The sequence below is a fragment of the Pseudorca crassidens genome, chromosome 1, assembly GCF_039906515.1.
Source record: "Pseudorca crassidens isolate mPseCra1 chromosome 1, mPseCra1.hap1, whole genome shotgun sequence".
In the NCBI taxonomy this organism is placed as follows: Eukaryota; Metazoa; Chordata; class Mammalia; order Artiodactyla; family Delphinidae; genus Pseudorca; species Pseudorca crassidens.
Window position 1 is genome coordinate 28,298,832 of NC_090296.1, and position 24,102 is coordinate 28,322,933.

The 24,102-nt window shown below is 53.1% G+C and overlaps 1 protein-coding gene and 1 long non-coding RNA gene across 9 annotated transcripts; one reads left to right on the forward strand and one right to left on the reverse strand.

Moving 5' to 3' along the window:
* The first annotated feature begins 72 nt into the window (after positions 1–72).
* On the forward strand, positions 73–19,864 carry PGF (placental growth factor). 8 transcript variants are annotated; one of them, XM_067730050.1, is made up of 9 exons: positions 74–249; positions 390–531; positions 1,773–1,815; positions 6,140–6,336; positions 7,147–7,223; positions 9,242–9,271; positions 9,377–9,439; positions 10,135–10,283; positions 12,106–19,864. In XM_067730050.1, the coding sequence occupies exons 2-9, from the start codon at positions 457–459 to the stop codon at positions 12,231–12,233; spliced, it is 762 nt and encodes a 253-aa protein (XP_067586151.1). In that variant the 5' UTR covers positions 74–249; positions 390–456; the 3' UTR covers positions 12,234–19,864. The 8 variants fall into 8 exon arrangements, 7 of the variants coding, with proteins under 7 accessions (XP_067586163.1, XP_067586157.1, XP_067586151.1 ...); XR_010941724.1 differs by having other exon boundaries at positions 75–531; positions 12,106–13,601; positions 13,854–19,864; XM_067730062.1 differs by having other exon boundaries at positions 73–531; positions 10,158–10,283.
* LOC137220725 (uncharacterized) lies at positions 5,395–20,350 on the reverse strand. Its single transcript, XR_010941764.1, has 3 exons — positions 20,271–20,350; positions 9,972–10,060; positions 5,395–6,299 (listed from the first exon to the last, which is right to left on the reverse strand). It is a non-coding gene; the product is annotated as an uncharacterized lncRNA (long non-coding RNA).
* Between the last annotated feature and the right edge of the window lie 3,752 nt (positions 20,351–24,102).

Here is a 24,102-nt window from a genome sequence, read left to right on the forward strand (position 1 = left end):
CTAGGACTCGGGTCTGGAGCCTCGTCGGCGGTGGGCGGGGCGGGCTTGCAGCCCCGCCCCCACTCGCGGGCCCTGAAACCCAGCGGCCGACAAGCTTCAGTCCCAGAAGGGAGCTGCTGTCTGAGGAAGAAGCTGCATCTTCACTCGCCAGCCACGAGAGGACCTGGGGTCGCTCCGGGCGCCCGACGGACCCTCCTCAGGGACCCGCCTGCCCCACACCGACCGGCCCTGCCGGGCCCTCCGCACCAGGTGCCCCAGCCGCAGCCTTACCTGCGGGCTCCAGAATCCCCAGGGCTTCTAGAGGATGCTCGGGCCACCGACAGGGACCTCGGGGCAGCAGTGAGGGGGGGCACCCAGCCCCCCATTCAGCTCCTGTCCTCCTGTGCCAGGGGCTCCCCCGGGGTACGAGCATGGTGGTTTTCCCTTGGAGCCCCCTGGCTTGGTACGTCTGAGAAGATGCCTGCCATGAGGCTGTTCACTTGCTTCCTGCAGCTCCTGGCTGGGCTGGCCCTGCCTGCTGTGCCCCCCCAGGTAAGACCCCCACGCCCCAGCCTGGCTTCCCTAATCTTCCCACCCCCAGCACTGGGAACAGGGGGCTCTGAACTCACAGACCCACTCCCGGGAGCAGCACCTCCAAGGATGTCCACACACTTCCCACGAGCCAGGCTGGACCACGTCGTCTGGGAGGAGTCCGCAGGCTGGGCTGTCCCAGACCTCAGCTCCGGGGTCTGTCTTGGCGGGGGCAGGGAAGCCACAGGGAAGGGAGGGAGGTTTCCTGTCTGGCCCCTGGAGCCCTGGTGGCTTTGCTAAAAGCATCTCTCCACTAATCCCAGGCGGGTCCCTGGCCTTGTGGTCAGGGTCGAGGCCCTGTGACCAGGCAGACGCCCCCAGGACCTCTGACCTGGCCTGGTGGAGGGAAAGCCGGCTGAAAAGACTACTGGTGGGGAGGCTGGGCCCTGCCCCCACCAAGGCTCCAGGCTGAGCCCAGGGCTCCTGGGTGGGCTGGGGGCAAGACAAGGGTCCCACTGCTGTGCCCTCTCTCCCGGATGGGCAGCTGGAGGTCCTGAGTGCAGGGCCTGGGGAAGTGAGCAGGGCCCTTTTCCCAGGAGCTGGGTGAGTCTGGCTGTGAGCCAGCTTGGGCAGCGAAATCCTGACAAAGCCAATGAGCTCCCTTCCCACTGCGCTGTCCCACTGCCCTGGGAGTCCCGAGCCCCAGCCCAGAAGTGGGTGGGCTGGGCAGTTCCACGGGGCGGAAGGGCCATACCACCCGCCACCCGCCGCCCGCTTGCCTGCTGCAGGGCTGGTCAGAGGTGTCACTTTACCGGCAGCACCGGCTCCTGGCGCCACCCGCTCCAGCGCCTCGGCTCTCACCAGCTGATCGCCTCCCCCTGGGCTCTGGCACCCAGCCAAGGCGAGCTGCACAGGGCCCAGCAGGGCTGCCTGGGGGCTGGGTAGAAGGGAGACCCCAAAGGATCGCCAGATCTTTGGGACAGAGCAGGCAAAGGGTCTCCAAAAGCTTCCAGCCTCCCACCCTTTCTAAATGAGGAAACTGAGGCCAGAGACGGGGTGGGATCCACGGGACCCACCCAGGGTCCCTTGAGTTTTTCTCGTTGAACCTGGAAGGAGCCAGCCGTGAGACAGGGCAGAGTGTGTGCAGCGGGTGGGAAGGAGCTCAGAGTCAGAGGGGCCTCTATGATCTTACCGACACACTGGGCCCCAGAGCGCAGAGGCCCAAGGTGGTCCCCCTCATCTCTGCACCTTTCTGTCCACAGCAGTGGGCCTTGTCTGCTGCGAACGGCTCATCAGAGGTGGAAGGTAAGCTGCCTGGGCCCAGGGGGCGGGGGCGGGGCTGGAGGGGCTGGTGCACAGCTCGCCAAGTCCTCACCTCCTGGGCCTCTGCAGAGGATGGGAAGGGTTGGGAAGGGTGGGTGCAGGCTGATACTGAGCTGGGGAGAGTCTGCAAACTGGCTGACGCCCTGGCCGACAGAGTTGGCAGGGCCTGAGAGATCCCCCCATTGTGACCCAGAGGCCTAGAGAGGTGTCTTCCTGGGCCAGGGTCACCCGGCGCACAGAGAGCAGGGCTGGGGCCCGTTTACCCAGGATTCGTCAGGTTGGGGTTCATCAGAGCCCCTTCCCAGCATGATGTAAGGGGGGCAGATGGGGTCTTGGAGGGCAGTGCAGGCAATGAGTGCCAAGGGCCAGGCTGGGGGTCTGTGAGCTGGATGCAGTGGTCCAGCAGTCAAGAGGACCAGGGAGGGGCAAGAGGACCTTCCCAGTAGCCAGCCCTGGAGGAGCTTCAGGGACCTGACGAGGCCTTTCCAGACAGAATGAGTTGTGCCTTCCCTGGCCCCAGCACTCCCCACCCAGGGTTGTATCAAGAGGGAATCTTCAAAGGGTGAGACAATTTGCCAAAGAGACATACGTGCAGAAGGCAGGAGGCCCATGCCAGGCCCCCTGCCTTGCCCCTCCCTCCCTGCCTCTCCAAGACGTGCAGCCAGGCCACACACCACTTTCCACGGAAGAAAGGGAGCATGTAAGGACATGCACATGCACACGCGTGGTGACCTCTGTGAGCTGGGAACACCCTCCCTCTACTGCCTGTAGCCAGCCTCTCCTGGGCCTGACCATGCTCTGACGGCTGAGTCCCAAGCCCCTTGGGCACTGAGAAGGTGGGGGTGGTAGCAGACGTTGATTTCATTGATATCCTCTCCCTCCCCCTGCTTGCCCTCTGGGATTGGCACAATATTATGCTCTCTGGGATTTGGAGAGAGACCCATCACCTACCTCCACCCCATGGCCTTTTTGATGCTTTTAGTATATTTCAGATAACAGCTATCAAGGAAGTCTGAGCCTCAGTTTCATCATCTATAAAATGGGAGCATTAAACTACATGATATCTAAGGTTCTTTTTCTCAGATTGTAGGATTCTCTGACTCCATGGAGGAGACACAGGAGTATATTTCTCCCAGGGACCCGAGTGAGGAGGGACCCGGGAAGTGTCGATCCATTAGGACAGCTCACCTGTCATCCTGATCAATTAGGGAGCCTGTATCATGACCAGGGAAAGAGCTTTGGACCCCAGTTATCAAAATCCTGAAAATGCCATCCCCTCCTAACACCAGACAAGAGACAGAATGGTCTGTGCTTTGCAGCCGCAGACGTTGATTTTTTACTATTACTACTCATGGTAATATTATCAGGCATTTACTATAACTCTGTGCCACAAGCTGTGAACTAGGAAGGCACTCGTATTCTCCACGTTTTATAGATGAAGGCTCTGAGGCTCACAGAGGCCCTTGGGGTCGCCTAAAGCCTTGGACACTCTTCAGTGCATGTGACAGAGCTGGAGCGCGTGGCACCGAGCCTCCCCACGGCTCACAGCTGAGCAGGCATTGAGCAGGGTGTCCCCTGCCGCAGGCTGGGTGTGTGCCCCACCGGTGACCACCAAGAGGACACCTGCTGGGCTCGGGCTGGTGGCCAGTGGCTCTGCCCAGCCCGGTCCCCCCACCCTCCCAGTGCCCCCCCCCCAGGAGCTTGCTCTCAGGATGAAACACTTCCCATCTGGGGTCTCCTCTGTCCTGGGTGGTAGGCAGCTGGAGCCAGACGGGAGGCTCACCCAGGGGCTGGCAAGAGAGCCGAGAGCCCACTTTTTGGCCCCGGGAGCAGCCAGGCGCCTGCCTCGGCCACAGCCTCCTGTTCCTCTCCCGCACCCCGGCCTCTGAGCAGGTCTGGGGCTGCCCGCAGGAGCAGCTGAGCAGAGCTCTTTGCCGAGGGGCTCAGCCCACAGCTGGGAGCGGTCACAGCACTCCCTCAGCCAGCCCCTCGCCCAGCCCCCTCTGTTTCTCCCACACACCCAGACAGCAGCCCCAGGAATGAGCTGCCCCCTTTCCTGGTGTCTGCCAGGTAAACCAGGCCCAGCCCACCTCCTTCTCAGCCCTCTCCCAACACCATCCGGCCATGAGGCCCAGAAAGCGGTGGGCTTCAGGGCCCCGGAGCCTGGGTCCTGTTGCCGCAGTCTGCATGGCGGATGAGGGGAAAGGAAATCCCTTCTGCCTCCTAGGCCCTGCGGCTCTGCTTAACCTGGCGGTGGCCCCATGGCCCAGCTGGGTGGAGTTTGCTTGCAGGATGGTAGGGGGACGGGGTGCCCCTTCTCTGCTGCTCTCCCCCTCCCTGATGGCTGGTCCCGGGGCAGGACCCTGAACCTTCTGTGGCACTTTGGCAGCTGGCTATCCCTCTGCTGTTATTTATGTTTTCCGAGGCAGAGATTAAATGTTCAGAGTTGTGTAGTGCTTATGAAGGTTTTAGACTAAACACGCACTCATAGAGTTACAATAGGGAGGTGCTCCTCTGACCTCTCCCTGCAAAGGCTGGCTTCCCTGGGGCTTTGGAACGACCTGGAGGAGAGGGCCTTGTTTCCCACTTGGGTCCAGGGAGAGTGACCCAGTGGCCTGGAGAGGCAGGATCAGGGAGGTCTCTGGTCTCCCTCCCATCCCTGGGCCCAGCCCTAGTGCCCCCTAAGCAGACAGGGCAGAATGGAGCAGCAGACGCTCAGATAAGCACAATTTATTGCTCTGTGGCCGCTTCAGCCAGCTCCACGTGGACACACTGCCTCTTGGGTATTTTCCACCGGCTTGCAGCCTTTCCCGAGGGCCTCTGCTAGGGCTGAAGTTTATTTTTCCTCTGAGATTACCCTGAGACTCACGTCCTCGTAGGCTCAGTAGAATGGACTTCAGCCCCTTCTGCCTCCTAGGAAGGGACATGGAAGGTAGTGAGGGGCTGCTAGGAGAGGCCATTGCCCTAGGGCAGAGGCTGCAGCGTCCCCAGGTGGCCCAGCTTCCCTGTCCTCCCCCACCAGCTGAGGATGACCACCAGGTACAGAGCAGGATGACCCAGGACTGGAGATGTGTCTCTGCTCACGGTCTCACAGCTGGGCTGGGTTGTGTGCACAGAATCACAGACTGCCTGTCAGATCTGGGAGAGCCCTTAGCAACCATCTATTCCCAACCTTCTTCTTTTTCCTCAGCTGAGGAAACTGATATACCCAGAAAGGTGAAGTGACCGCCCCAAGGTCACACAGCCAGTGTAGGGCCAGGACTAGAAGCCAGGTCTCCTGGCTCTGGCTACTCACTTCCTGTGAGCCTCTGTTTGGGACCAGGCCCCAGGCCCTCCCCTGAAGGAGCAACGTCTTTTGAGAGACTCCAGATCAGCCCGCAGAAGTTCCTGGTCAAGACCACCAGGACATCGTGGGGGTCAGGGATGTCCCTGATAACCTTCAGTGAATTCTCATCTAATCAATCAGTAATTACTTAGCCTGTGTTTACTGGGTGCTTGGGTCCGTGTCTTCAAGGAGCCTCAACTTGCTTGTAAAAAAGATAAGAGCCACCAGTGACGGAGATAAGGCAAGCCCTTGGGGCTGAGTTATGCTCAAAAAAGGAACATCTGTTCACGCTGGACAAGTAGGAGAAGGCTTCGGAGAGGAGGAAGGGAGGCGGGCCTGGGGAAGTGGGAAGTGGGCTTTATTTGGTTAGAAACGAGAAGGGGGCAAGGAGCATGGACCTCAAGTGGGAATTAGGATGATGTGGCCCCGAGCTCTCACGAGGGTGGCCTGACCGAAATGGAGCACGGGAATGGGGCATGTTGCTGACTGCAGTCTTGGCCACCAGGCAGAGGAGCTGGCCCAGTGTGGGCAGGAAACAAGGACTAAGGGGAAGGCTAACCCTCCCTGTGGGACTCTGCAAGCCAGTCTTGCAGAACTGACTGTTTTCTGCCAATTCCCCAAGACTGAGGAAGCACCAGGTCAGGGCTAAGAAAGATCCAGAGGGCCTGGGGAGCTGCCAGAGCACGCTCCTCGAAGCTTCAAGGCACCGAGGCAGATGCGGCCCCTGACTTGAGAATAGAGCTGAGAGCTCAAGACACTGAGAAATTCCGTTCCACTGGGATTTCCATCCGGCAGACGGGTTGGAGGTCCAGCTGTCATCCCAAAGGGATCACATCAGGAGTTCAGAGCCGGGGGAGCTCACATAGGCAGGGGGCTTCCTGGAGGAGGGGGTGTGGGCTGAACCTGGGAGGACCCGCAGGGCCTAGGCTTCAAGGAGCAGGCCCCTCCTGGCCTGACGCAGCTGTCTGTGCCTCCTCGCAGTGGTGCCCTTCCAGGAAGTGTGGGGCCGTAGCTACTGCCGGGCCCTGGAGAGGCTGGTGGACATCGTGTCTGAGTACCCCGGCGAGGTTGAGCACATGTTCAGCCCGTCCTGCGTCTCCCTGCTGCGCTGCACGGGCTGCTGTGGCGATGAGAACCTGCACTGTGTTCCAGTGGAGACGGTCAATGTCACCATGCAGGTAAGCGGGCTCTCCTCCTCGTGTCCGGGCCTGCCCCTCTGTCCACATGCTGCTCAGAGGGCCACAGAACCTGCCCCCGAGGGGGCCCGGGAGGGAAGGAGGGCAGGCCAGGGTCACAGGACTGGGACTTACGCCCAGGCCTATCCTCTTACCACAGTGCCCCTCCTTCCTGAACCCCTGCCCCAGCTTTGAGCCCCCTCACCTCCTCCCTTACCAGCTTTCTCAGCCTCTGGCTTAGCCCTGCCCCAGGACCTAGGATATCTGGTTGAGGTTGGAAAAGAAATCTGTTCGGATTCAAGATGTCCCTGTTTATACCAGGGACATTTGGCATTTCACGCCCTGAGCTTTCTTACACACTCACACCTACAGTGGTTTTTTGAGCACTAGTTGAATAATGCCAAGCGCTATGCTAGGTGCTTCAGAAATGTTACCTCAACATTCGATCCTTGGAGCTAAGTGATATTCCCATTTCACAGATGAGGAACCTGAGGTTCAGAGATGTTATTTCACTTGCTCAGCAGGTGGAAGAGCCAAGCTTTGAACATAGGTCTCGCTGCCTCCAGAGCAGGGACCCCCTTCCTACACTATTGCTATGCTGGTGGCCCTGGGACGGGAGGGACAGGGGCCTCCCTCAGCTCCACATGCAGGCGGGAGGGCTATTTGCCCCACACTCAAAGCGAAATGAGGGTGTGTAGTCCAAAGGCTGGTGGGAAATAGGGAGCCTGGTCCTCATGCAAGGGGAGGCTGGAGGGAGTATTGGAAACCCCAGGCCGCCCCCAATCCAGTCACCCAACCTTCCTCTCCCCTCAGCTCCTGAAGATCCGCTCTGGGGACCGGCCCTCCTACGTGGAGCTGACGTTCTCTCAGCATGTGCGCTGCGAGTGCAGGTGGGTCCTCGGGTGTGGCAGGGACAGCCCCCACGAGCCTGGCAGCTTCAGCCAGGGGCTGCCCGTCCCTGCTTCCTAGTTGAGGGAGACCAGGGAAATCGGCGACCAGTGGCAGCTGCTTGTGTCTCCCCATCAGCCGGTTTTGCCCAGGGAGCTGGCCCCAGCAGCTGGACCACAGCTGCTGAGAAACCACAGGGATGGAGGGAGCCAGGGTCCCTCCCAAACTTGCCAGGCTCAGGGCACGCCATCTCCCTCCTCAAGCTGGGAGGCAGCTGCCACGGCCCTGGAAGAAGTGACTGGACTTAGTTCTAGGCCAGGCTGGTGCCCACGGGAGGGGTCAACTGGCTGAGGCGCGCAGAGACGGACAAGCCCTGGTGGGAGGGAAGGGGCAGAGGGAAGGAGCTTTCTTTAAAGTCGCTCCCCCACCCGGGAGAGCCTGTCACCAGCACATCTTGCTGCTGGTGCCCAGGGTACTCTGAGCATTAGTTACCAGGAGCAGCAGGCCTGGCACTGCCAACCAGGCACAGGGAAGAGAGAAATGGGCTCAGGTGCTCTCCTGGTACCCCTGGGCCATGGATGGAGACACCAGACAAGAGGTCCTGAGCCCTATCCTGGGGCAGGAGGAGGGGGAGGACCACCATTTATGGTGCATCTCCTCTGTGCCTCGCCACGCATTAGGCACCTGACTGTGTTTTCTCATTTATTCAATAAACATCCATTGAGCACCGACTGTATGCTAGGCACTGTCCCAGCTCCTTGGGATACAGTGGTGAGCAAGAGAGACCAAGTCCCAGCTCGCCTAACAACCCTAGGAGATAGGTACCATTGTCGTCCCATTTTACGGATGAAGAAACTGAGGCTTGCTATGGTTACATGATTTGCCACAGCTAGTGAGTGGACCCCAGCCTGTCTAACCCCTAAGCTTGCCCTTTTTCTTGCTACCTCTCGTGGCCGTTACCACACTCTCCAGGAGCCCCGGTACTGCCCTGGGCTTGGTCCTGCCTACTGTCCTGGGCTCTGGCCACCCCTTTTGGATCTGTACCACTGTTAGAGGCCCTGCCCCAATCTGTTTCCTCCTGTCCCCCCTTGCCAGGGCTTGGCCATATAACAACAGTTCAGTAACAAACCCTCCCGGGCACAGTGCTTGACAGTGACCTTTCACCTTCCACATCACCTTTGCCCTCACAGCCTCTCTGTTGGGGCAGACAGATGAGAAGACTGAGGGTCCAAGAGTGTCTCTGACTGGTCCCAGATGGCAGAGACACGACCAGGCAGTCCCAGGAGGCGCTGGTACCCTGCCCTGGCTCCCAAGGGAGATGGCCAGCCTAGGGAGTCTTCCCTGACCTCAAAGCTTGCTGTCGCTGCGCTGCCCCATGCCCCCACTCTGGCTCCCAGGGGAGACTGAGGCCCTGTCCCCTTCCAGAGGGCTGGGCAACAGGGCCACCTTTCTTCTCTCTTCTGGGTCAACAGCCACAGCGCCCGGAGGCAGAGCCAGGACAAGCCTGGTGACTGTGGGGCGTTCAATCAGCTCCCCTCACCCCACCCTTCACCCTGGCCCCCTGATGTTGCCTGCACCGTCACACATCCTCAGGGTGGGGGGTGGCGCGATGTCCACCTGACAGGTGGCCTTGCGCCTCATTCACTGTCAGCGAGGAAACTCCCAGAGGGCACCCAGGAAGGAAGGGCAGATGCGAGGGAAGGAAGTGAACAGAGAAAGGCAGCAGAGAGCAGACTCATTCCCCAGATTTGATGCCAAGAGGCAGAGGAGAGCAGAGGGTGTGGAGAGGACCCCCAAGAGGGCATTCACACCGCTCTTGGTGGGGTCACCAGAGGCTAGAGTGGGAGCGGAAGCCCCAAGGCCTCTGGGCATCTCTCCCTAACTAGCTCCATGCTACCCCCTAGTGGCTTCAGTGCCAACTACAGGACCAGCGCCGGTGATGTCCGAGGGGGCTTAGCGGGGCAGGGAGCCCCCGCTTACTGCTTTCCTGATTCTCCCCTGCTCCTCTCTGTTTTCCCAGGCCTCTGCGGGAGAAGATGAAGCCAGAAAGGTAAGCAGCCTGGCTGGGGCACCGGGCTGTTCTCAGGCCTGCCAGCCCCTGTCCTAGCATGGGGGTCCCCAGCCACTCTGTCCTGACGCTTTTGGCTTATTACAGGAGGAGACCCAAGGGCAGGGGGAAGAGGAAGAGAGAGAAGCAGAGACACACAGACTGCCACCTGTGAGTGCGCGGGGGGCCCAGGGATGGCAAGGAGGCTGGGCCAGAGGGGAGCCCAACCCTGCCAGCAGGGTCAGTGGTCGGGGAGGGACAAAGCCAGTGGTCGGGGGCCACAACCTAGAGATTCTAGGGCCTAGGAAGCCTCAGGTGAACCAGGACAGGAACCAGGAAGCCTTGCTTCTTGTCCTGGCTTAGCTCTAAGTTTCTGTGTGGCCTTGAGCAGGTCACGTCACCTCTCTGAGCCAAGTTTTTCTCTGTGTGTAGAATGAGGGGTCAGGGGGTCCACCAAGCATTCAGTCGGTCTACGTTTACTAAGCACTTACTGTGTGCCAGGTACGTCAGTGGGCAAACCAACAAGCTTCCTGCTCTTACAGGGCTTACATTCTAGTGCTAAAACGTCCAAACACTCAGCCAGGGCTACCTCCTGGTGGCCTTGGGGAAGGTGTAGCCCCTCACCGGCTCCCAGACCAATATTTCTTCCACCCTCCCAGGGAGCCTTGGGGTCCACTCGCTTCCCTTTCCCTCTCCATGTTACCTGCCCATTTGGCTTCACATCCGGAGGACTAGGCTGGAGTCCAAGCCTGAGTGTTGGGAGAGCAGGATTAGAGAAGGGAAAACCCAAATCTGTGAGAGTAAAGAGTAAAAATAAAGGATTTCATCATGCACAGTAACTCAGTCACACCACGGTTCTCCTTCAGGGCCTGTCTCCTTCCACCAACAGGACTCAGGAAATCATTTCATGCCATGGGACTGGGGCTGGCCAAGTCCTACCCCATGAGCCCAACCCTGCACGAGCGGAGACCTCCACCCCACTCTGTGAAGATAGGGATGCTGGGGAGGATTCTGGGTGGGTCCTCTGCAGGCACATGGCACTAATTTCTCCCCTGGGCCCAAGCAGCGACTGGGGGAGGAGCTGGCAGTGTAGTCAGTGCGGGGCTCCCCAGCTGGGCAGCCCCAGATGGAAAGCGGCCTGTCCTCTATCTGCTAGGGCAGCAGTCTTCAAACGTTTCATTCGGGAATCTCTTGAAAGAAATTCAAAAACTCACGTGCTCCCTTGTTCACTTTTAAGTTGACATTGAACTTTTTCATCAAAATTGTAAATAGTTGCAAAGGATGTAACTTCTGGCCGATCATGAATATTAATATTTTAATATAAAGCCATTATATCACTCTCCAAATGTATCCTGTGGAATAAGCCATCCTAATTTAATACCATCATCCACTCTTAAAAAAACTGAACAACAGCAACAAAAAAAATACATGAACGCTCTCCTTTGATAGCTGAATATTTCCATTGCTTCTTTTTTCCTTGAACTTGTCTTTCCACTTTACTTTCCCCACAGAATTTCAGCCTAATGTAGTATTTTTTTTAATATTCAAATGTCTTTTATTTATCACCTTGTCATATTTATCTGCCACAACAATGGTTTGAATTATTTTAAATTTTCTGTGAGCAGAAAACTCGAAATTCAGTTTTCTCTTGGAATGAATTATCACAATAATTATTATCAGTAGCAACTGATCAAAACAGCACAAATACATCATATTTTACTAGATGCTAAACGCAGAAGTACAACCCATCTTATTGGGAATGCACCTCAATGAGATGGATGCAGCTACTTCTTTTCAATTAGTTAATGAACTCAGTAACGAATGTTACCTCCTGCCAGACTGAGGCAGGATTCAATAGTAATCCCATTCCTGTGCATCGTTTTTTATAGATGAAAAGAGTGAAAAACCATGTTCACATAAACAGGTAAATGGGACTGGAAGTCACTCAATCACTTGAACTCCTTCCAAGTTGTTTGCCAAAAACCTCAAGGTGATCTACAAAAATTACTTCTCATGACAGATTAACTGACAATTCGGTTAAGCTGTTCTTCAATTTTGTTGAAAGCAGACTTGGAAACCACCCCACTTGCAAAATGCTTGCTTACCCAGTCAGTCACCATATTTCCTTTCTCAACGCCTACAACAATGTCTCAGATGGTTATTTTATTCAGTGTCCCCTCGAATCCTTCTTACCTTGGGGAGAAGTACTGTAACAGGATTTAGAATGGACAAGATGCTTCCTTCCTTCCTAAGGGAGAAGGGCAACTGGGAACAAGATGGTGGGAAGCAGACCTCAGGTGGAGAAGATGGGGGAAGCGGACCTCTCATGCAGACAGTTTTCAGGCAGAGTACATGGGAAGGCTGAAAACGAATTTCTTTAAAACCATCAGTACATACACCTTGGAAAACCTTCACGTACACCTAGGGGTTCCCATATCCTCGTTTGAAGACTGCTGTCCCAGAGTAAGCAAAGGCATTGGTGCATGGAGCCAAATTGCGTTCAAAGTAGACTTCGTCTCTGACTAGCTGTGTGACCTTGGGCAAGTTTCTTAACCTCTCTGAGCCTCCGTTTCCTCATCTGCAAAAGGATGATAGTGCCTTACTCATGGGATATTTTTAAGGGTAAACGAGAGAGTGCTTAGCGCGGGGCTGGGCACCTGGGTGCGTGCTTGGTGAGGGGTAGCTCCTAGATGCTTCTTGGCCTCGTGCAAGCAGAGATCCAGGCTTCCCATGCTCCCTGTCCAAGCTTCCCCTCTGGGTTTGTCCCCCCTCCCATAGGAGGGACCCCACCCTCCACACTGGGCTGATACCCCCTTTCTGTGTCTGATCTCTGGCAGGTGCGGCGATACTGTTCCCCGGAGGTAACCAGCCCCTCGGAGGAGAGAGACCCCACACCCAGCTCGTGTATTTATTACCGTCCCACTCTCAGTTACCTCCCTGCTGGCACCTGCCCTCTATTTATTAGCCAATTGTATCCCTGCTGAATGACTCACTCCCTCCAAGAGGAGGGGCAGGGAGGGACAGGACCCTCAGGAATTCAGTGCCTTAAACAGAACGTGAGAGAAAGACAGAAGACAGACCCATGTGGCTTCAGCTTGGGAAGAAGCAAGACGTGTGGCTTTGTGAGGGGCAGGCCAGGCCCCAGAGGCTCCGGGGGTCACCAGGGGGCTGGAGAGGGAAGGACTGGAGACCCACCGCCTGCCCCCCGGCCTTGGGCTCCGCATGGACCAGCAGCCCTTGCTGGGGGAGCTCCTGGCCGGGGTGGGAGTGGAGAAGCCTGCTCCCACTGGCCCTGCTGGGAGAGTGAGCAGGCAGCAGCTCTGCACCCTCTTCCTGGCAGCAGCTCTACCCCTGGAGATCAGAACATTCAGCTGTGGAGAACAGTGGTTGCCTGGGGGCCTTGGCCACTCCTTGTCCCCTAGGTCTGGCCTCACATCTTGCCACTGCTTGTGCTGGGACATTGTTCTTTACGGCTAAGGCGTCACCATCCTGCCCCTCCCAGGGACACAGGCAAAGAGTGGCCCCAGGCTGGACATGGAGCGAGCTGCCCCCGCGTGGCTGTTTGACCACCAAGCCAGATTCTCTTGAATAAAGTATTTTAGTCTGGAAACAGCTTTCCAGGGGAGTGTGTCGGCCAGAGCAGCGGGCAATAGCAGGACATGGAAGCAGGACAGAAGTAAAAGGGACCGTGGGCTCCAGGGCTCCCCGGGGGTAGCTCGAGCCTGTTGCTGCAGCTCCCTGGGGCATCTTCTCCCAGGTGCTTTAGGCACGACCCTGAGGCCCACTCCTCCCGTAATGAGGGGTTCCCAGGATGGAGGCTTGGCCCCAAACTTGGGAGGCCCTGACCCCAGCCACCCCGATCACCCTCAAATTCAAGAGCACAGTCCCCTTCCTCTCCCCGCCAGGGCCACCCTATACCCAGCCCAGTGCCCGACCCTCTGGACCCTGAGTGAATGGGGGCTCCCAGGTGCCACAGACTGTGGCCCTGGGGGACTGAACTGCACCACCTCCAACCCACGCTGGCTGCTGAACGCAGGGATTGGCAGATGCTGCCTGATCTCTTCCTCCTTTGACCTCCTGTCTTCCTCTGTCTTCCTCCTGAACACCTTGGCATGAAATGAGAAAAAAATGTTTTTTCTTTTTTCAATCCCATACACTTACTCTCTGATTCCCTTCTGCCTTTGACCCACAAGATGTGTTTGTTTTCCTGTTGTGTTTTGGGAAGGGGAGCTCCCTGTTCTCTCTAATTGCAGGCTGCTCAGACAAAGCCACAAGGCCCGGGGGCAGGGGCCCGCCCCAGGCTTTGGAAGGAAGCCACGGACGCTCCAGTGAGGTAGGTGGAGTGGGGAGGCCCTGCTGAGGCCCTTGGTGGTCTGTTCACCGAGGCCTGGGCCCCCCTGGAGGACAGTCTGGTCAGAATGTGCTTCTGGCTGGTGATCACAGAGTAGGGGTGGGCCAGCCCCGGGGGACACGCTTTGCAAAAGAAACGCACTTTCTCTCCAGCGTCTCCACTCTTGGGCTGTACGCATTCTGAGCCGTTGCCTCTGACAGACTGAGAACTGAGAAGAGCACCCCTCCCCCTTAGGCTCTGATGTGGCCCCAGGGACCCTACCGCAGCTCTTGCAGCATCTCCAAGGCTCTCAGATTCACAAGTCACCCACATGGAGGTCTGCCTCCCCACCCAGACCAGCCACCTCTGTAGAGAACTAGACAGAGACCAGGGGAGCATCCAGAGGCCAGAAGCAAAAGTCTGCATCCGGGCCAGAGCCTCACAGCAGGAGTCAGTAGGAAAGGAGCTGACTGTCCACCTGACTACACTGGCCGTCCTTTCAAATCATTTAGGACCTAGAGGGCCCTTTTCCTTTGCTCTTTATATATTTGTGGAGCCCCACCTGTGTACCTGACACTGTCCTAGGCCCCAAGGACTCAGTGGGAAATAAAACTCCCAGGACCTGCTCTCATGGATCTTGTATTTAGTGGAGAGACAGACCATAATCGTGGTCCAATAAGGATGTTGGGTGGACTTTATTCTTTTTCAAATTGGAGACTGGACCATAACTTAGGAAAAAGGGGTCTTGAGTATCCCACACTCTAAAACAAAGAAGGAGCAATTTGGGGCTGGACACATCTGCCTACAGGATTTATTAAGAGATGGCTGAAGTAATCCTGCTAGGCTCAAACATCACCCAGCATCCCCTTCCTCAGTCTCCATAAGCGGAGGACCAGGGAGGGGGAAAGGAGAGAGAAGGAGGGGAGGTCACCAGAGACCTGGGTTGCTGGCCCCTTCTCGTCTCCCTGGAGCTGGATTTGTCATTCAGATTAGCCCATGTGCTAGCTGGCTGGGAGTTGGAGGAATGGAGAACTGAATAGTGAGTAACAGAGGATGGGGAGAGGGGACACCTCAGCACCTCCAGCGGGAGTTTCCAGGGGGACATAGGGGAAGGTGAATGGCCACGAGCCTCCTTTCCCGTGTTCTCCCAAGAGGGATACGTGCAGATGAGGAAACCCCAGAGGCTCGAGGCTGTGGACCTAGGGTTGGGACAGTAGCTGAGTGGAGGTGTCAGGTATAGATCTGGAAAGGGCACACAGTAGGGAGCAGTGCGTGGGGTAGCCCTGTAGTGTGCAGTGCACCCACGTGAGAGTGGGCATCTAGACGCCCGTCATACGAGGCACATTCATAGCTGGAGAAGAAATGGCCACAGCGAAGAGAAACTTTCCCCTAATTTCTCCTTCCCGGCCCTGTGAAAAAAGAGAAAGGGACTTTGGCGAGGAAAATAGAGAGGAGTACAGGGGCAGACTACGCCTCTCCCCGCTCCCTTGAGCCAAGTCCAGGCCCTGCCCAGGGGAGAGAAAGGGCTTAGTCTTAAATTGGATGGACCAGCCTAGATGGGGCTGGACCTTTAATAAATTAAAGTGACAGGAACATTAGAAGGTCTGCCCAAGATGCTATTAAGAAACAGGAAAAGGAGGATCAACATAGTTAATCTACAAGCAATGATGAGAGAAAGAAACTGGTTTGTTTGTGCTCCCACGGTTTGCTCAATAAGCAATCTATACATGTAAACAGAGAAATTAACGAGAAAATGACTTATTGCCAGAATAAGGTTCTGGCATATTAGAGATGGCCCTTCCTTTGAGTTGACCTGGGTCTGCTTTGATCAATAGAGTATAGCAGAAGGGACTTTATAATTGTTCCAAGTCCTTTAAAGAGCACTGGCAGCTTCTGCCTTGGTCTCTTGGAACCCTGGGCTGCCATGTAAGCAGTCCAACTATTGTGAGGTCACCATGTTGGAAGGAAGCCCAAGCTAGCAATTTAGATACGTATGGATATGTAGGCAGGGGTAGCAGCCAGCTTCCAGTTGCTCCAGCTCCCAGGCATTACAGTCATCTCAGCTGAAGCCCCAGACCCCATAGAGAAGAGAGACATTAGCTGTACCCACTGTCCCCTGTTTGATTTCCTAATCCATAGAATTATGAGATGTAATAAAAACAAAGTGTCTGGGGGCAGTTTGCTATGCAGCAATAGGGGCTGAATGGAAAATAAGGAAAGGTGATGAGATACTGTTTGGGGAAGGTTCTCTAGACCAGGAGGTCACGGAAGGCCTCTCTGTGGAGGTGACATTTATGGTGAAGTTATGGTCATGTGAAGATCACTCCAAAACAGGACAAGAGCCCTTTGAACAGAAAACACAGCTGATGCAAAGGCCTAGAAGGAATCCCAGTGTGGCTAGAGCGTGATGAGTAAGGAAGGAAGGGCCAGGAGATGTGATGTTAGAGGTAGGCAGGTCATGAAGGGCTTTGCAGGGTAAGGAGTTTGAATTTGGTTGTAATGTAGAGGGAAACCACTGGAGGGTTTCAAGCAGGGGAATGAAGTGGCATTACGTACATTTTTGAAAGATCACTCTGCCTTCCATGCGGAGGATGGACTCTAAGGGCACAAGCCCAGAGGTACAAATACCACCTAGAAGGCTATAGCAAATCCAGACAACCAATTATGGTGGCTTTGTCTAGGAAGAAGCACATGGAATGGAGAGAAGTAGAGTTTGGTCTTAATTATGCATGTGGGCTCGTTACTCCGATCATTCATTCATTCATGAACATTTTTTGAGTCTACTAGGACCACGCATTTTGTAGCAGATACATGTGTGAAGGGGCAAAATATGTTAGCACATGAAAGTCTTTCCAGCGTCCCCACTTACTAAAGAAAATCCCATTCTGGAAGAAATAAGGATAAAGAGAGAGGTCTTAGCTGGAAAGACTAAGTTGTCCACCTGAGAACTAAGAGAGAGAAGGCACGATTCTGAGAGAGAAATAAAAGATGCCAGGGCCAGAGCTAGAGAAAGAGCTTGGTGCTCTGCTTGGAGCTTCTGATGATTTAAGACAGCGTGGGGAGCGAAGGAAGGGTTTGGGGAATGTTGCTACACTTCCCTAATGCTGAAGGCCCTAATGTTCTTAGGCAGAAACCCAACCCAGTGAAACACCTGGATTAGCTAGGATTACACAGAGATAGCTAAGACATTGTCCCTGCTCCTAGAAAAACTCGTCAAAGGAATCAGATACGCACAGGTGATCACAACAGAAGGAAAGAAGGCCACATAGCTTCAGCAAAGGCAGATGGAGTGCTACTAAAGAAATCCGAGCTGAGCTGATTTACCCATGGAGAAAGTCAGGGCCAGCTTTGCAAAGTCAGTGACATTGAGGAATAGGCAAGCCTGAGTGCAGGGAGATGGCTGGGGAAGGTGTTCTAGGTGGAGGCAACCCACTAACAAAGACCCAGAGGTGCCCCCTCCCCCAAATCCAGGGTAAAAGCCAGGGCTTTTCCAGTGGTTCAGTGTGACTGATGCGTAAGGTAGGTGCAGCAGAGGAGTGATGGTTAAGGCCAGAAGGTGGGCTGGGCCCCAGGCGCCATCCTCGGGGAGTCAGGACTTTGCGAAGCAGCGGGAGGCACGGAAGTGTTCTAGGCAGGAGGGTGACGTGATCTTGGAATTCCAGGCTGAAAGAAAATTTACAAATAATCCATTTCCATACCCTCATTTTGCCAATGAAGAAGCTGAGGGCCAGGTGCGTCCAAAGCCGTGGAAGTTAAGTGAGTCAGAATTTCACAATTGACCAGTAAGTGACAGGAATGGAATTGAATCCAGATCTGGATCCAAACTCCGTGCTCTCTACCCCTCACCGCATCATCTCTCCTCAGGATGGAGCGCAGAGGAGAGGAGGGGAGGAGAACTGTGTCTGCTCCAAACCTAAGAGGCAGGCCAGACATCTGCGTGGTGGGTCCACAGAACGGGCCCCTCTGCACACACTGGTGGGAAACCGAGGCTCCAGACAGGGCGGTGACAGGACAGAGCCTTGGTGTGGAAGACGGCTCTGTCAGCACCGGAGCCCGGCAGCTGTTTTCCTAGAGAAGGCCGACCCTTCCCTTTCCTGAGGGAAGCCTGGAGTGTGCTCTCCCTACCCCGACGCTGGCTGTGACAGGCAGATGAGGGCCTGGTCCCTGCTAGCCATCTGTGGATCCCACCTCACAGGCCACAGGGCTCCAGGCCAAAAAGATAGTGTTTCTAGCCCCTGAGGTAGCTTTTTACCATGGCAACCACCAGGCAGGACAGTCCGGCGGGGAGGAGGGTGAGGGCTTCCCCACGGGGCTGGGCACCCTCCCACCTGCATTCCTCCCACGGAGAGGGCGTTACCTGGGTGACGGGCAGAGGGCCCTGCGGCCATACTGACCTTCCGTCGAGGCACTTTGGAGAATCAGCCCCTGTCCTCACTGGACTCGGAAGAGGAGAGTCCCCCACCGCCAGCCCCCATCTCTAGGCCTATCCCTTCTTCTCTCCCATCTAAGGCCCCGGCTCCCCCACCCCCACCCCCACCCAGCAGTCAGCCCGGGCCCCCCATGAGTCACCGTGTGAGCCACTCAGCAACGGGAGCCTCTGTGCTCACACAGCCAGGCCGGCAGCCCTGGTTGTTTACAGACATGTAACCGCCTGACGCCCCCAGCGGGGGTCTGAGGTTTAGACTGTAATGATGGTGATATCCGCCCCTCCTTGAGCTCTTTATCCCTCCCAAAGCTGTCCCTGCCACAGTCCTCTTCGGAAGCCTGTGAAGTCTTTTCATTTGCCAGACAAGTTGGAAGGAAGTACTGAGAGGGTGAGAAATCTGCCCGAGGAATTCCAGCCCCAGAGTCTCTGGAGGGTCCAGGGGGCTGACAGCTGGCCGCGGCTGCCACACAGCGAGGCAGAAGCTGAGGCCTCGCGGGCTCTGATCGGCTCGTGGACCCCGGGCCAGCCCTTTGGGGTCATGGAGGTCATCACTCAGGAGGGAGGGCCCAATCGGAACCTGAGGGTAGGGGGGAACCTGAGGGTAGGGGGGCACCCGGGAGCTATGCCTCCCCCACCCCAGGTCACTGGAAATACAACTTCTCACCAGACCCGCGGAGGTAAGGAGGGGATAGCACTCTTCTCTCACAACCAAGCCGTGAGTCCCAATCCAGGAAGCTCTGGGTGCCTTTGGGATCCTTCTTTAGAAACCAGTCCTGGCCAGTCAGGATTAGCTCTAGCACAAAGACTCCCCCTGGGCTGTTTCACTGAGACCCTTCATCTTCATGTATGTGTGGACTGCCCTGCCATCTCTTCCCTGCTCTTTCCTTCTCTTCCCATCCTCTCAGGAAAAGATGGATTGTTATGTGGCTATAGTAACAAGTAACTCTTAGCACCAGTTATCTACCCGGCTTCTTCTATGACCACTTATTTCAGTAACCATGCTCCTGGAGCCGCACGCTCCAGCAGTCATAGCCCACCCTTCTGAGAATAACCAGTCAGCAGCGACCTCACTCCATTGACGGTGCTTCTAGAGCCAAAGGTCGACCATTCCTAAACACTCTGAAAGTTGACCCATCGCTGAACTCCACGCTTCCCCAAAGCCTATATGAGATGACCTCTCCCCCTTGCTCAGAGATGCCTTTGCAGGTACAGCTCTCTTAAGCAAGCAGTACACTCAAGACTCCTGTTTCTGATAGTGAGCGGTCACATCTTCCTTTAAAACTCTGCCCCCCACCCAGATATTTCCTATAACCTATCACAAATTCCTCCAAAATCCAGAGAACGAGCAATACATTTTTTTCAGCTTTGGTATAAATTTGGCCTAAGCTGGGACCACAAGTGCCTTCCTTCTTATCCCTCTGCCCTCCCCCAACATTCCAGCTCCATCCTGGACCCACATGGAGCATCCACAAGACAAATAAACCTCCCTTTTGATAAAGTGGATCACTTCCCTTGGCATAATTTTGGGCATGTTGCGTTATGTCAAATGACCCCCTCCTCCTCCCACCACCAGGCATGAAGACAGGGAGAAGGGAGGAGGTGGAGGAGACATCCTGACACCGAAATGAGATCGTAATATATTCATGATGTTATAACTTGCTTCTTAAACTTCATATGTTGTAGACATTCCCCACGATAGATATTCTTCTACGATATAGTTTTTTAAGCACTGAATTGCTTTGCGTCACTTGGATATCCCGTAATTTGATTACTCGATCTGTTGCTGGATATTTAGTTTCTCTTTGTTGTTGTTGTAATAAACAATACTATGATGAACGTCCTTGTGGATATGTCTTTGTGTGTAAAAGTCTTTCCCATCATAAAAATAACAACAGCAGCCGGAATTAAACCCAGACTTCAATGGCACGTTCACCCTCCAGGGGCCTCCCTATCCCAGTCTTGTGCTTTAGATCCCCGTGTTTTGAGATTTGTCTATATTTTCAGTCTCTTTCTTGGCATTTCTACTCACTATCATAACACAGCCCTGCGAAAGTGATTCCAGCGATTTCCATGGTGCCAATCAGAGTGTCCAGTTTTCATCTTACCCAACAGCACACAATATTCTGAGAATTAAACTCCCAGTCCTTTCCTCAGCCTACAGGCCTCCATGAGGTCAGAGCCCTGTCCACCTCCCCAACCTCATCTCAAGCCATGTCCCCTCTTTCTCTAAAGCCTAACACACTTACCTTTTCTTAGTTCTGGGAATTTGTGGTACCCCCCCTCAGGGCCTTTGCTCATGCAGTTTCTTATGCCAGGAAATCTTTCCACCCTCCCACGCCCAACTCCTTACCCTTGCTGACTAATACACATGCATCATCCACAACTCAGCTCAAAGACACTTCCTCAGGCAAGTTTCCCAAACATCCCTCCGCATCAGACTAGGTCTAGCCCACCATTAAAGGCTATGGAGCACTGTCTACTTCCTTGTAGCATTAATCACTATATGCTGAAAAATAATTATATATTTTCATGTATATATATATATATATATATATATATTTCATATGTAATTTTTTTTTTTTTTTTTTTTTTTTTGTGGTATGTGGGCCTCTCACTGTTGTGGCCTCTCCTGTTGCGGAGCACAGGCTCCGGACGCACAGGCTCAGCGGCCATGGCTCACGGGCCCAGCCGCTCCGCGGCATGTGGGATCTTCCCGGACCGGGGCGCGAACCCGTGTCCCCTGCATCGGCAGGCGGACTCTCAACCACTGCGCCACCAGGGAAGCCCCCATATGTAATTTTTAAAAATTAATTTATTATCACAAATAATATACGAGTTTACTTTGCCCTTTAAAAACATAGAACATTACAGGTATTGCAGAGCTTTATTTGACCACTACCCAGCTCCTCCCCCAAGTCTCGCTCCCTGCCTTCCCCCACTTCCTAGATAACATCACTGTTATGAGCTTAAGATGATCAGCATCGTGGCTCAGAGGTTCGGTTCTGGAGCCAAACTGCTAAGATTTGAGTCCCAGTGCTTGCTCCTACTTCCTATGTAACCTTAAGCAAGTTACTTAATCTTTCTCTGCCTCAGTTCTAACATCTGTAAACTATGGATTAATAATCTTAACTAATAGGGTAGGATTAAGATTTATATGAGATGTTCCATGTTAAGTGATTGGGGTAGTGCCAGGCTCATAATAAGTGCTGAGTAGAAGTTAACTATTACTATATGTGATAGTTAATTTTATGTGTCAGCTTGACCGGGTCATGGGGTGCCCAGATATATGGTTAAGCGTTATTTCTGGATGTGTCTGTGAGAATGTTTCCAGACGAGATTAGCATTTGTATTGGTAGATTCAGTAAAGCAGATTGCCCTCCCCAATGTGGATGAGCGTCATTCAATCCACTGAGGGCCTGAATAGAACAAAACAGTGAAGGAGGGGAAAATCCACTCTCTCTGCCTGACTGAGCTGGGACGCTGATCGGAGACTTATGCCCAGTGTTCCTGGTTCTCAGGCCTTCAGACTCAGACTGGAGCTAGGCCAGGCTTTTCTAGGTCTACAGCTTGCAGACATCAGATCAGCAGCTCATGGGACGTCTCAGCCTCCATAATTGCACGAGTCATTTTCTTACGGTAAGCAACCTATCACCTATCTATCTATCTATCTATCTATCTGTTTATCCAACCTATTGGTTCTGTTTTTCTGGAGAGTCCTAATACTCTATAATATATAGATCGTATACAGTATTTATGTGTGTGTGTAGTTTAAAAATATAAATATAGGGACTTCCCTGGTGGTTAAGAGTCCACCTTCCAATGCAGGGGACCCAGGTTCGATTCCTGGTTGGGGAACTAAGATCCCACATGCTGTGGGGTGACTAAGCCCGCGTGCCACAGCTACTGAGCCCACACACTCTGGAGCCCACACGCTGCAACGAAGAGCCCTCAAGCTCTGGAGCCTGCACGCCACAACTAGAGAGAAGCCCGTGCGCCACAAAGAAGAGCCTGCATGCCGTGACTAAGACCCCACGTAACCAAAAAATAAAATAAATAAATAAAAAATAAATATTAAAAATATAGGACTTTCCTGGTGGCGCTGTGGTTAAGAACCCGCCCACCAATGCTGGGGACATGGGTTCAATCCCTGTTCCGGGAGGATCCCACATGCCACGGAGCAACTAAGCCCATGCGCCACAACTACCGAGCCTGCGCTCTAGAGCCCGTGAGCCACAACTACTGAGCCCGTGCGCCACAGCTACTGAAGCCTGTGCACCTACAGCCCATGCTCCGCAACAAGAGAAGCCACCGCAATGAGAAGCCCGCGCACTACCACAAAGAGTAGCCCCCGCTTGCCGCAACTAGAGAAAGCCCATGTGCAGCAATGAAGACGCAACGCAGCCAAAAATTTTTTAAAAAATTACAAAAAATAAATACATAAATCAAAAATATATATAAATATAAATGGCATCATATGGCAGGTAGCTCTTAGGAACTGACTGTTTTTACTCAACAATATGTTTTTCGGATCTTGCATGTTAGTACACAGAGATTTAGTTCTGTTTCATTCCTTTAAAATGCTGAATAATAATAATAACTCAATATATGAATATACCACATTTTATTAATTCATTTCTACATTGATATTTCACAAGATACTAAATTTGGAATTTTTTCCAATTTTTTAATATTGCAGGCAATGCTGCAGTGGATATCCATGTATATCCTTACGTATCTTAGCAAGTGTTTTTTTTTTTTTAGATTAAATGTCTAGAAGTGGAATTGATAGGTCATAGATTATGTGTATTTCCATTTTAAATAGTTCTGATAAATCACCCTCCAAATATACTAATTCCCATATCCCTCCCCACCAGGAATATTTAAAAGGTGATTTCTACCTGAAGATCGTGCTGATATTCTTCGATACTTTCTTCTAAAATTTTGAGGTTGTTCTCTTTTTTTTAATTTAGAATTTTAAACTTGAATTTAATTTTGTATAAGGTATGAGGAAGAGATCAATTTTTTTTCCTTAAGTCAATTGTCCCGACACCTCTCATGAAGAATTCATCCTTAGCCCACTGGTTCGAAATGCCTTCTTTATCCTAAGTCAAATCCCCTAGATACATGAATTTTTTTTTTTGGACTCCAGTCTATTCTTATCTATTTATGTGTACCAACGTCACCTCTTTTAAAAATTGCAGCTTTATAATAACTCTTTAGATCTGGTAAGGCAAGATCCTAACCCCCACCATTTGTTTTTTTCCAAGGGGCTGGGCTATTGTTGCACATTTCCATATACTGTGTAAAATCGTCATGAGATATTATGTATCCGTATGTCTGTGTCTTTACTACTGTTTTTCTCCATTAGAAAAAGAGCTCCAGGAAGGCGTTTTTGTTTTGTTTTATTTACCACCATCTCCTTACTATCTAGAACAGGGTTAGGCCCATAGTAGGCCCTCCATAAGTTTTTGTTAAGGGAATGAATAAACATATGGATTTTAGAAGCATCCCGTCAAGTACTACAGAGTGTTTTTAGTATTTTGATTGAGATTGCATTGAAGTTTTAAATTATTTCGGAGAGAATCAACATCTTTACGACGATAGTCATTCCCTCATTGAACACAGCACGTCTCTCCATTTTTTGTGACTTTCAATTTTATTATTTCCTCCATGAAGGTCTTATATACTTCTGATTAGTTTATTCATAAGCATTTCATAGTTTTTGTTACTGTGATGAATGGGATTTTAAAGTTATTATTACATTTTCAAATTGTTATTGTTGATATATAGAAAAGTTCTCTTGATTTGTAAATATTGAACCGTTCTAACTCACTAATTGTTGCTCTGGGTTTTCTAGGTGAGTAATCACATTATCACAAATAATGGCAATTTGGTCTCTCCCTTTCCAATCTTTAAACCTCTTCTTTTTTTTGTTTTGGCTTGTTTGTTTGTTTACATCTTTATTGGAGTATAATTGCTTTACAATGTTGTGTTAGTTTCTGCTGTACAACAAAGTTAATCAGCTATATGTATACATATATCCCCATATCCCCTCCCTCCCACCCTCCCTATCCCACC